The 12,828-nt window shown below is 48.4% G+C and overlaps 1 protein-coding gene across 1 annotated transcript in view; it reads left to right on the top strand.

The window, feature by feature from the left end:
- XPR1 (xenotropic and polytropic retrovirus receptor 1) overlaps positions 1-12,828 on the top strand; it is a 105,584-nt gene that overhangs the window by 85,740 nt on the left and 7,016 nt on the right. The window contains exons 10-11 of the mRNA XM_069023780.1: positions 2,104-2,269; positions 3,960-4,151. Of these exons, the coding sequence (XP_068879881.1) occupies positions 2,104-2,269; positions 3,960-4,151 (358 nt within the window). The remainder of the gene's footprint in view (positions 1-2,103; positions 2,270-3,959; positions 4,152-12,828) is intronic.

Genomic DNA, 12,828 nt, shown 5'->3' with positions numbered 1-12,828 from the left:
CATCAGAATTGATCTTCCTCTGAGTGAAAAAAGTTATTTAGCCTGTAGTAAAGTCTAATTCCCCTGAGAGGCTCTTCTTTCTTGCCTGTGTGCTTAGGTGAGCATTCTTTGTGCCTTTGCTGCCCAATGAGAAGCCCCTGAGTGCCCTTGTGTGGGCTGGGGAGAGCAGCTATCTGAGCACAGGGAATAGCCCAGTGTCGCCGTGCCCATGCTCTCTGCAGGAGCTGGGTGGCCACAAGTGCAGGGAGCCTGTCTGTGAGAGGTGAAAAGCTAGCAAGTGTTCAGCTCAGCTCAGATATCTGGCATCTCAGCACGTATTAAAAGTGCAGGGATCAGCACCAGGAAGTCTGTGCTCAGGTTGTGGAATTGTTGAGAGAGAATTGCAACTGGTTGTTGAAACTGAGGTGCAATTCCAGCTTCTGGTATTCTCTGCCTTTGTCCTTGCCTGGGGGATGCTGCAGACACTTCTCAGCCGGGAAGCGAGGAGGTGGCTGGGGTACCTCCACCACCAGCACGCCCTGGGATCTGGGCCCCAGCCCCAGCTGTGCCTGGGCAGCAGCCAGAAGCCACAGTGCCTGGCACACGGCACTGGGAGGGGTCAGATGGCAGCTCAGGTTCTGGAGGATAGGTGACTCGGATGCCAGTGCCATCAGGACATATCTATCTTAACAGATCTATCTGTTCACTCCTCCTCAGCTGTAACCTTTAGGTGGAAAACTTTTACTCTCTTATTAGCTTTATGCTGTCACCTGGCAGTGCTGAAGTACCTCTCCCTAAGCTAAATAACAACAAGAATATTGTTATTTCTTCTTTTCTTTTTTTTTTTTTTCCTGGAGATCTGTCTGTAAAGCTATTTTCACATTGCAGTTGCTTAACTAGTTTTGTTCGTGGACAAAACAATGGTCTGTGATGAACCAGATAAAGATAGTATCAGGGAGTGTTGGGAAAAGGGAGGAAAGATAAGGGAAGGCTGGTGTGGTCTTTGACCTCTGCAGAAGCTGTTGTGCAGCTGGGCACCCTTGAAGACAGTCCTCCCTAAAGGCTGGCCCTGTTTGACCCTTGGGAATAGGTGCCATCCAGCATGAGCACGGAGCCTTCTGGGTCAAGATCCATATCTGCTTTATCCCACTAGCTCTCAGTCCCCTATTGGGCTTTGAAAGTTCAGGAGCAGAGCCTTAAGTCTGCATTACAGGCTGATGGGAACGTGTCAGTCCTTTCCTAGGTGTCTGGAGCTGTGCACCCTTCAGGGTAGTAAGGAGAGCAGTATAAAAGATCAGTGTTAGCCTGTGCTTTCATTAATTTAAAGGTTCATAAATCCCAGAATGACCGGATGGTGCTGGTGCCGTCTCTGTGAGAAATTGGCCATTAGTAACTATAACTAACCGGGTAGGGAGAGGGGTAATCAAAGGTAATGGAGCAGAAAACTGTCTGCTTTGGAAGCAGCAAAACTGCTGTTCAGGCTTAGAGGGAGAGTGGACTAGGATTGAGGGGGAGTCCAACTGACAGGCAATGGGATTTTCTCTGCCCTTTCTTTAACCCTTTCCCTGCTGGAGGCATTGGCAGACCCAGTAACAATCCTCACTTTCACAACTTCTAACACCAAAGAACAACTTGTGAGTTAAGGAAACCAAGGCATGACCAGACTAATGGCTGTGCTGGAGGTCTAAATCCAGCTGACATTAAGTGTGAGGGGGAAGGTAAGTGTGGAAGATGTCAATAGACACGATGTAAGTGCCTGAAGCAAAGTGCTGATCAAAGTGAGGGGCAAGGAGAGAAATGGAGCTGTGTAGACCTCTTAAATGGAGCCTGGGAGTTTCTGGGAAAGAGCTTGGTTTGAGGAGACTGGGCTGTTCTGCCAATAAAAAACAAAAGGCTGGGGGAGCCCAGGAATAGATGCATGCAGGAGGAGGAAAGCAGGCATGTTCTTTGTACTAAAAGTGAGGAGACAGTTATCCTTTTTTGTCAGCAGGAGCAAAAGGTCAGCAATAAATCTTCAAGCGTTTCTGTTATTTCCATATTTGTTCAGTTCTGTGATGTCCTGCCACTGCATTTGGATGCCTTTGACACAGCCATGAATTATTCGTGCTCTGTTTTTCCTGACAGTTTCGAGTGTTCACTGCTCCCTTCCACAAGGTAGGCTTCGCAGATTTCTGGCTGGCTGATCAGCTCAACAGCCTGGTCGTGATACTTATGGATTTGGAATACATGATCTGCTTCTACAGCTTTGAGGTCCAGTGGGAGGACAATGCTGGACTTCTGGCAGATACAGGTAGAGTAACGCCGATGACCCCTGTGATGTGGTCAAAATCGCTTGAAAAGCACTGAGCCAGGCAACTTCCTAATTGTCGGTTTTAAGAGGGTTATTAATGGTACAGGAAACTAAAATAATTGGCATTTCTTGTAAACATGGCATTAGAGAGATTTTCCCCTTTCTTCCTTCCATCCAGAGAAATGGAATTTCACATCAGTGTTCATTTCCTAATCCAGTCATTCGGCCCGACGTGTATATCCATCAAAGAATTTAGACACAGCGCTCCTGATTGGAAAGAGAAATCCATTTTCCTGGCATTGTTGCTTTATTTCACAGTAGCTTAACCATGTATTTGCCTTTAGCCTCTTCCTGTTGCTCATCATGAGAGTCCTGAGCTTGTTAAGCACAGTTTTCTGTGCTGTAGCCTGGTTCTTATGGGCTCCATCGCAGTACCCTGAAGCAAGAGAGGATGGAGAAGCTCCTTAGTGCCACCTCTTATTCACTTTGAGTTGATGCTGTGCTGCCAGGGTTGTCCATGCTCTGTCTTCTTTTCTAGCCAGAAGGAGCACAGAGCTGGAATGTGAATTTTGACTTTGGCCTTCCCAGTGGCAAAACAGTACCTGTCTCCTCACGGGTGGGGCTGTTGGCTTTCTGTTTTAAGCAGTGACTGCTGGCAAATCGTATTGTCTGATGGCTTTGACACTTGCTGAGAGAATTTGCTGTATGCTTCAATAAGCACCAGTGTTCACTTTGTTCTTCCAATCTGTCTGATATTTCCCTTCATTTTAAAAGACAGTGTTGCGAGTAGCTAAATATTTACTTATTAAAAATAAAATTAAAATACATAAAGCAACTGTGTGCATAACAGTTTGTCCTCTTCCAATCTGAGCAGTGGAATGATCACACAGTGTTTTGGGATAAATATCAGCTAATAATGTGTCTCCCTTAGCGTGAATAAAAAACAAATGAATGTTAGGCAGGGGGGTGTTTGGTTTAGATGTGCTGAGTCAGACAGCAGAAGAATATGGAGCTCTTGGGGGGTTCCAGGAAAAGCTGAGGGATTCCTGGTCATTACCTCAATGAAAAGAAGGCTTTCAAACATGGAGGGGGGGACACAATGGCATGGTGGTGTAGTTGCTTCTCGTCCCAGTTTTTAACACCAGACTGTGCCTTGGCTTTGCTTTTTAAAATACAAAGCGAGAAACGCCAAACCCAGTCCCATACTGAAATATGTTTTTTCCTATTACAATGCACAAGAAAACCGGGTCAAGGACATCTTGGGCAAAGTAGCCTTTTAGAGCTGTCCTCCAGAGTTTCTAAGTGCTCTCCCATTTATGCACAAAAATCCAATGTTGAAGGCCTTTTGTAATTCCATCCTTAATTTGATTATTCACAGTACTGCCAGCAGCACTGAGCACATTTAAAAATAGATGATTTCTAATCGTGCATGTTAGTTATACTGGCAGGACTGAGGGAGTTAGAGGGTGATCTGTCTGGATGTTTTATTGATGTCGTGTCACCTGAATACCTCCAAGACGGAATATTGTGCTTCAGGGTACTTTGGGTTTCTTGCTGCTTGTGTGCCTCCGTACCAGGTGTTGATGGGGAATTGCTGCCATAAAGTGATATTGCAGACTGGAAGACATAAGCAGTTCTTAAACTTACTAACTCTCTGTCTAAACAGCTTTAACTCATGTTTTTCTTGCAGATAATCAGATTTGTAACAGCTACTCCTACGGAGTGAGAGCGGTTGTCCAGTGCATCCCTGCTTGGTTGCGATTCATCCAGTGCCTGCGCCGTTACCGTGATAACAAACGGGCCTTTCATCTGGTTAACGCTGGAAAATATTCCACCACCTTCTTCGTGGTGACATTTGCAGCCCTCTACAGCACTCACAAAGGTATTGGCGATTTTGGAGAATCCTTTGCAGCTCCTGGGATTTGCTTTTTGCGTGAGAGAAAGCTCAGAATCTGGCATCCCACTGAAGCGTGAGCTTCTCGTGTTTTGGCACCTGTGAAACATCTCTGGGGAAGGGCAGGGGCCTTGTAAAGAGTGTCTTAAGATCTTATTTTAGGTGTTTTTCACATCCCTGGTCTGCTTAGAATTGCACTTAGGGAGCGTGGGAGGGAATTTTTAGGTTTCCCTTTTGAAAGGAGAAAACTGAAATACCTGTCAGGTTTTGCTGCAAAGGGAGGTGAATGGGAGGGAGATGTATGAGGAAAGGGATAGCACAGGAAATACTTCTCCCTTAGCATTCATGAATATTTAACCCGGATTGTCTAAATAATCAGTCCATCATTCCTAAATGTGGAGGCATGTGCACAGTGCCAGGAAAAAATGCTCTCTTTGATTTTCCTATGTGATTCTATCCATGTTTTTTCTGCAGCTGGTAAGGAGTTGTTTCCAATCCATTTAACTGCAGATTGAGCTCTGATCCCTGAAGTTCCTCATCTCCCTGGAAACGACAATTACTCGATTCTACTCTTGTTCTGAAGGAAAAAGCTTTTAGTTTCTGCACTTCAGGCAGTCGCCCTGCCTTTCATTGTTCTGAAGCCCTAAAAGCTGTATTCTTTCATTTGAGAATATCTCCCTTCTATATATCCAGAAACTAGCAACCACACACAGTCGTGAGCAATTACTTACCCTGGAATATTCCTGTGGTGAGGCAGGGAGAAGTGTTGAAGGCATGATTCTAGTTAACATGCTGGGTTTTTCGGAGGGGTGGCAGGGTTGTTAGAAGCCTTCCCGTGGCCAAGAAATGTCTGTGTTGACGTAGCTGGGCCTGGAGTCACACTGATGATGTTTGTCAGGCCTCACATTTTAATGTCAGGGAGGGGCAGTGGCCCGAGCTGGCTGAAGGCTGGGAGCTGGGCTCTGTCTCCAGGGGTACACGGAGAGCTGGTGTGGGAGCATCCTCCAGGAGCATCCCCTTGCATCTCCCCCTCGCTGCCGTGTCCCTGGAGCCCATTCCCTTTTAACTGGCTCGCTCAGTGGCGTTCTGCAGCCCTGCAGTCCAGTTAGTCACCCCCGCCAGAGCTGGGATGAGACATGGACGGATTGCCTGGCTCCCTAGTCACTGCTTGTATCTTCTGTAGCCAGAGCTGCTCTGGGGAGGCTGACTAATGCTTCTGCCTCCCTCGGGGGACGCACTGCCAGAGCCTTCAGTTGGGGTAGGGCCGGAACTAAGAGGAAAACCAGCCTCTGTCAAAATGTCCTGTTGAAGAGTTTGACCTCTTTCCACTGCCCTTGAAGTTTCTCGTCTGTGCCAGTGTTGCTACTGCCCCTGTTCTGGTCACTGCCACCCATAACTGGTGTCCCCTTTCCCAGCCTGGCAGGGAGTGGGCTGTAATGAGGTGTTTATGAGCCTTGTCCCAAGTGCTGTGAGATGTTCCTGACTCCCAGCTTTTGTCTGTCCGGTTTTGTCAGTGGGAGTCAATGGCATGTAGCTGTCAGTGTCGCACAAAAAAAATTTGGAAGCTTTGTGGCCTTTGGAAATTACATGTTAGCACAGATTTGTAAATGTCACTGTGCTGGGCTTTTCAGAGGGCTGCCTGAAGCCCTTGGCATGTCCCCTCAGCCCTGTAGGCCTGTTCTCATCCTGCCATAAATGCACTTTCTAGTGTGCTGAACCTCTTAAGGAGCCAATTTTATTGAAGTGCTTTACATAGATCCCCAGTTTGTCTGGAACTTGGAATCAGATGGTCTATCAGCAAGTTGTTATAATGCTGCCATTGAAAATAGATGTGCTGCTTGCCCACACCTCTGTCTGCCCAAGGATAGCAAACACCCATCTCTTACCTACTAAACATCTGTTGGGGGAGCTGTGTGCTCTTCAGAAAGCGCTGCCCAAAACAGGTGTCAAATTGGTGAGGATCCTTGCTCCTCAGACCTGCTCTGCATTTCAGTAACAGACCTATTAATTGCTGTGGTATCAGGAGTTTTATTTAAACAGTCCCCCATGCCTGTGCTTGCAAGCCTATGACTTACACCTCTGGAATGACAGCTTTTGGCTGCCAGGAGAAGAGGGTAATCCATGGCCTTTCCTTGGGAGGTCAGGTAATGGACACCAGTGCCTGCTCTCCACTTGGGAGGCCTGGAGACGTCACAGCCCTCTGAGAAGTCTCATCTTCCTCCCTTCATTTGAACACTGGACAATTTGTAGCTGCTCTGCAGGTTTTAGCTTGGGCCGGCCAGCGGTGTGAAGACAGACTGTGTGGCTGGGAGGGTTTGCTGGTGTGGAAAGCAGCTAATTCATACACAGTGCACTGACAGCTCTCTGTGTTTTCCTGTGCTTGCTGCTGGAAAACAACTTGAACTAAACAAATGTACAAATGCCACCTTATTATGGTTAAGTGATGTTTCTGTTCTAGTCTTGCATGGTATTCCCTACTCCAAACTTCCAGCAGTGAAGGTTCCCCCCCAAGCAGCACCATGTACTGTGGGGTCTTGACAAACATCTGTTTCCCCAAAATATCCCTGTCTAATAATTCATACTGCTCAGGCAGTGCATAATTCTGATTCTTTCTTCCCTCAGAGCAGCCATTTCTTTACTTTCCTTCCCTTGGATTTAGATGCAGGGTGCAATTTTCTCTGCTAATTGCAGTTTGAATGTCAGACCGCTAAGATAGCAAAGTGAATTCTGTTCAATTTTTGCTCCGGAACTTGCAATCCTGTTGCTCTGGGACCAGAGCAGTTTTACAGGGGTGGCTCCAAGGTGTCATCTTGATATTCAGGTATCACTGGGATTAGTGAAGCAGAAGGGAGAGGAGCTACCCCAGAACATAAGACTGGAGCAAGCAGTGGTGGTGTAGACAAGTGCTGACTCCAGCACGGCTCACAAACACAGCCACGTTTCAGGGGCGACAGCAACAACACGAGGACAACTGTTGCTGAGCTCCCAGAGGAGGAATTCTCAGTATTTTTATATCTCCCAAAGGAATGGGAAGCAAGGCTGTGTTCTGTAAATATGGTGCTGCAGGGTGTGTTTGCTCAGGCAAATGAGGCATGGCTGTAACTTGAAGCTACCTGGCAACCGGGGTGCCACTGGTCCCTGCCTGCTCTGTCCCCTCTTTCCCACCCTTGCTTTGCACTAAGGAGCTCGGTGCTGGCATTAAGTTCCCTGCCAGTGCTGAGTAGCTTCCCCCAGAGCCAGCCAACAGAGTAATACATTGCCTTATTTAATCCCTACGGAAACCTGCGTGCTGCTGGGGAAGCAGATGATTAAGCCCGAGCCTGCGGCGGAATATTCACCCCGAGAGCGGCGTTGTTTCGACACGCAGCTGCTTTCTGCTGTGCTTTCACTCTGCCAAAAGCAGATGTGCTTTGCTTGACAAATGCACCAGTAAAGCAGCTCCCACTTCAGCCCAGCTTATCACAGCATTTGTACAATCACAGAGTGGTTTGGGTTGGAAGGGACCTTAAAGATCATGGAGTTCCAACCCCCTGCCATGGCCAGGGATACTTTACACTATCCCAGGTTGCTCCAAGCCCCATCCAACCTGGCCTTGGACACTTCTAGACATGTGTTCCACAACTTCTCTGGGCCTCACCAACCTCACAGGGAAGAATTTCTTCATAACATCTAATCTAACCCTGTCCTTTGTCAGTTTGTAGCCATTCCCCCTTGTCCTGTCACTGCAGGCCCTTGTCCAAAGTCCCTCTCCAGCTCTCTTGGAGCCCCTTTAGGCACTGGGAGGGGCTCTTAAGGCTTCAGGAGAGCCATCTGGCCACCTCTCCAGGCTGAGCACTCCCAGCTCTCTGAGTCTGTCACCATAGCAGAGGTGCTTCATCCCTCTGAGTATCTTCATGGCCTCCTCTGGATCCACTCCCAGCAGGTCCATGTCCTACTTTCACTGAGGGGATCCCAGAGAGGGAAATCCACGGGCATCCTCCTTGTGTAAATTGTACTTGCATTAAGGAGGGCACACTGACATACCTGGAATAGCCAGCTTTGGTTTCACTCCTCACTCAGGCCTCACTCAGGCTGTGTAAGATAGGGTTGTTATATTCAGGTGTTCAGTTCTTCTAAGAAACAGTTGTGTTGTGCCACTCAAGGAGTGCTGGTCACTCACTAAGCTTTAGTTATGATTTATGCTCCAGCTTTATTCCTTGTAAAATGAGACATCATGGTTTTGCTGCTGACGGTTTTTCCTCACCTTGATGCCTCTTGCTCACGTGGTGTCATTGGAAATACCTGGCTCACACAAAATACAGATTTGGCTTCTGTGCCTGAAGAACTGAGCTTCTTGAGTGCCTCTCTTTCATAAGTCTCTTGTTTTGTGGGATTTGCTGGTTCAGCATTTTTTGTTTGCCTTGCTATTGGGTTAAAATCGGCTGTGTGGGATTGTATCCTTTAACTGAAAGGCAGGATGGTTTATGGACATGGTCAGTTTGATTCACACACCTTGTTCAATGAAATCCTTGTGGTCTGAGTAGTATCCTGCTATTCATTAACCTCTGAAGTATTCCAAAGTTAATCCATGTGGCCTGGAAACTGGAGTAAGCATCTCCTCTTCCATCCTGCTCCCACGGTTTTTCCAGGTGCTCCAAATGAGCCTGCTGAACACCAGTTGTCATTGGCTTGGGGTGCCCTGGAGGGCCCTAGCTCGATCTAAGATAGTGCATGGCAGTTCCACTTTCTCATTAAACAGCCCAGGAAATTGGCAGTAATTAAAAATACAGAAGTTAACTAAACAGGACTGTCTCTGAAGAGCAGCGCTTCTGTCCGTGCTCTCACCATCACCTCAGAAACAGCCTTCTCTGCGGTGATGTCTAATTTATGATTTTTAAAGGCAGCCCTAAGAGAAAAGGGCCAAGGAATAGAGATGTGGAGTGCGGAGGCGGGAGCCGTCCTGCGATTAATGGCTTTTGCAGGAAGGTGTTGGATCGTCCCTTATTAATAGAGAGGTTCAGCCAGGTCTGACCAAGGAAGATGAATGGGAAACGTGTGCTGCTTTTGAGAAATGCCACGGAAGATTCCCAGCTCCCGTACCTGCTGCCCACTCCTCATTAATCTCGACGTCTTCAGCCGCTCCCAGCGGTGACCGCGCGTCACGCTGGAACAGGTCACTGCTGCTGCCACGCTCCGTCCCCAGGCAGGGCCCTGAGGAGGGCTCTGACTTCCAGGGGAAGGATGGTGATGCACAGCAGGATGGGGAACAGGCTGGGTGACATCCAGCTGTGCCACTGGGGGCCGCAGGGGGCACCTGGCTGCACCTGAGCTCTGCGGGTGGTGGGTTGTGTCACTTAGCCCTTGTCACTCCTGTGTTAGAAGCTGCAGGTTGCAGCCCCCGTGGTGTGAGACTGCTGGTAGGTGGGACAATAAAGCACTGTGATCCTACATGCCTACAGCAGGAGACAGTGAGGTGATGTGAGAACTGGGACTAAAATGACATCAGCACAACGGTGTGTAGTCCCCCAGCTGAGACAGATAATTTCATTTTTACGGGATGGGGCAGGGCAAAGTAAGTGAACATGTAGAATTTTTGTAAGCACAAAACTTTAAAAAAAAACCTCACAGAAGAATGAAGCAAGTAGCATTTGTGAGATCCTGTTCCCTCACTTCTGTGTTGGTACAAGACCCCTCCCCTGTCTCGCCCTCTTCCTCAGCACTGAAAGAGCTGTCAGCATTTGATTTAGGTGTCACAAGAGTCTTACAGAGTGCTTGGATTGACCTCTTGAAGTAAAACAAACTTTGTAATGGGATTAACTGGCTTCTTTCTTAATACTTGCCGTTTTCACACGGCTTCCCCTAGCACAGCACACTGGCAACTCCACCAGGATGATTATTCGGAGCCAAAACATGCACCGTCTGTCACATTGCTGTGAGCTAGGATGAATTTTTGTCTGAAACCCTGTCATCCCATGCCCAGGAGGCCTCCAGTAATGAGTTGTGTTCATTAGGCAGTCTTTCTGATCCTTTCCATCAGAGCAGCGGCAGTGTCATTAGTGAGCAACTGGGAGGCATTGCCGTGGGCAAACATTTCCATCCTGGCCTCTGACCTCCTCCCAGCTTTGACGTGGGGCTCTGTGGCACCCTGGCTTCTCCTGGTTTCCTGTTAGCTCGTCTGGTTGCTCAGACACCCATCCTGGGGATGGTGCTTCGGGGTGGAGCTGGGCAGAGTGAGGAGCATCCCGGGAATGCTGCGGCAGGACCGGCCTGGCCGGGACAGAGGTGCCGGTGAGCCTGCGGTAAGTGAGCGGGGAAGGAGTGCAGGGACAGCAACCCCTGCTCCGTGGGGAGCCTGGGAATGGGGATTCAGAGTGACTTGGACAACTGCCACCTCCTCCTGTGCACAAACGAGGCATAAAATCCCACTGGGAAGCCTTGCCGAGCTTTGCAGGTCCGCAAATGTCGAGCGGGACATCGGTGGTGACCTCGGCACCCCACGGCTCCGTGATCCCGGCGTTTGCTTCCTCAGCTGAGAGGAGATGGGCATTAATAGCCGGGATTTGGGAAGTGGGCCAAGAGTACCGTTGTGTCACTTATTATGCCTTTGTGTTAAAGGTGGCTGGGGAAATGGGAATGCTAATGAATGAGGTGTAAGTGAAAAGGGTGACCTACCATCCTTCATTTCACAGGCACTTAAGGGGGGAAGCCTGACCTGTTTTTTGATGGAACATTTTAAGGAAAGCAAGTGACTGCATTACAAGCAATCTTCCTGTCAGATACACACAGGTCTGGACTCTGGTGGTGCAGAAATGTAGGAGATGTAATCATTGTGGGGGTTTTTTTTTGTTGCTTTTAAAAGAAGTAAATTTTGAAATAATCTGCTGTTGGATGTCAAAGCACTATAGAGGTAGCAGATGACATTGTGTCCCCATCCCTCAATTGTCCATCAAAGGCCCTGATTACCATGCTATTCATTTCTGATTGTGAATCTCTTATTAGTGAGACTTCTGGCAAATACTTTGATTGGAAATCCCATCCTTCTCAAGGTAGCAATTAAACTGTCCCTAAGAACACTTTTCAAAAGCTGCAGAAGGCACCAGAAGAACCAGCTCAAATCTCAGCCGTGACTGATGCACTCCCTCCTGTTGGCAGCTAAATCACACTTGTCTGTTTGTGAAGTACAAGCCATGAGTTTGCTGCCCTGTCTTGAAATCAGACGTGGTTGTTTTGTCCTACAAACCCATTGCAAACCTGCAGAGGATTTTTAATCCAAACATGATTTTGGGATTTCCCTGCTCTACTAACATAGACTCTTAGCTAGAAGAAGAAATGAGATGTTGCCTCTTGACAGTTCTTTGCTGCTGCTTTGCTTAAATTGTGCCCGGAGGTGATGGCAGAGCTTTGCACCATGCAAGGAAAGGTTCTTACGGAAGAGTCGGTGTTTGGCAGAGCCCGTCAGCGCACGGCAGTGAGTCCTGAGTGTGCTCCTGTGGGTTATTTTTGCCTTTTAACTGCATTAAGTCCCCTGTCATGTCCTGGCTCTGCCATTGATCAGTGCTAAACAGCGGGACATGCTGGCTGGGCAGAAAGGCAGCACTACCCGCTCATTAAGATATCTAATTACTGAGGGGAGAGGTAATGCTGTGCTTCGAGCTGAGGTGTCGGGCAAATGCTTGGGGATGTCACTCTGATGGCAGCTCTTATGTAGATAAGTCACTTCTGGCTGTCACCCTGCTCTGTGGTGTGTGGGGATGGAGTTAATGGGCACACACCGTCGCGGGGCCTGCTCAGAGCTGCGCTTGCCTTGCGCACTAAGTACATTTGTGCTCTGCTGCTGCTTAAATCTGTGACTGAGGCTGGGTTTGGCGAGCCTGGAGCGAGAGCTGTTCAGCTGGCAGAGTCGCTGTGGCTGGGTCGGTGTTGCCTGATGTAGCAGGCTTACCTGGCTGTGTTCCCTGATAACCTCCTGCTTCCTCCAGCTTTTATCAGAGCGCTCCCCAGCAGCACAACCCGCGGCCGGCCGCGCTGGGTGACACGCCAGGAATGCTTATCGAGGCCCATTGTGCTCTTATCCAGCCCTTCAATAATACATGGCATTGATTTTTGCTGTGTTGAATACTATATGGTGTTTACATTCCCCGGAATAATTCAGCAGGGTAAACAGATAGAATTCTTTGGAGGTAAAGTCAATATTAACAGCGCTGGGAGAGCACTCGCTGTCTCTCTTTGATGGAAAGCAACCTTTCCTCTTGCCTGTGTTTCGAAGGGGCTGGAATTTCTGCAGAGCAGTGTTCCCTCAGAATGCCAGTCAGATACTGTGGCCTCTGGGGCTGGTTTGGGGATCCACAATATTGTCTATCAGCAGTTTTTGCAGGCAGTAAATTCTGCTGCTGCAAGTGCCTTTGGCTGTTTCTGGGACTGTGGCCATTCACAGCTTCAGTTCAAAGGTGGAAGCCATCCATTATTTATCTAGTTGACCTTCTGGAGCAGTTTGAGGTGTATTTGTGTAGACTATCTGCTGGAATTGCATGTTATAGGGTAAACTGAGGATGCTAATGGAAATTCTGTGGTGAAGGCTGCAAATGGCTCCCGTGGCATGCTGCTTCCCACAGGCTTCATGGCCAGCGGAGGTAGCCAGGCATTGTGGACTCAGATAGCCTCTGACATAACTGCACCCCTCCAAGCT

Source organism: Aphelocoma coerulescens, chromosome 8 (assembly GCF_041296385.1).
Source record: "Aphelocoma coerulescens isolate FSJ_1873_10779 chromosome 8, UR_Acoe_1.0, whole genome shotgun sequence".
Taxonomy (NCBI): Eukaryota; Metazoa; Chordata; class Aves; order Passeriformes; family Corvidae; genus Aphelocoma; species Aphelocoma coerulescens.
The sequence above is the reverse complement of the archived record's forward strand: the minus strand, read 5'-3'. Positions and strand labels throughout refer to the sequence as shown.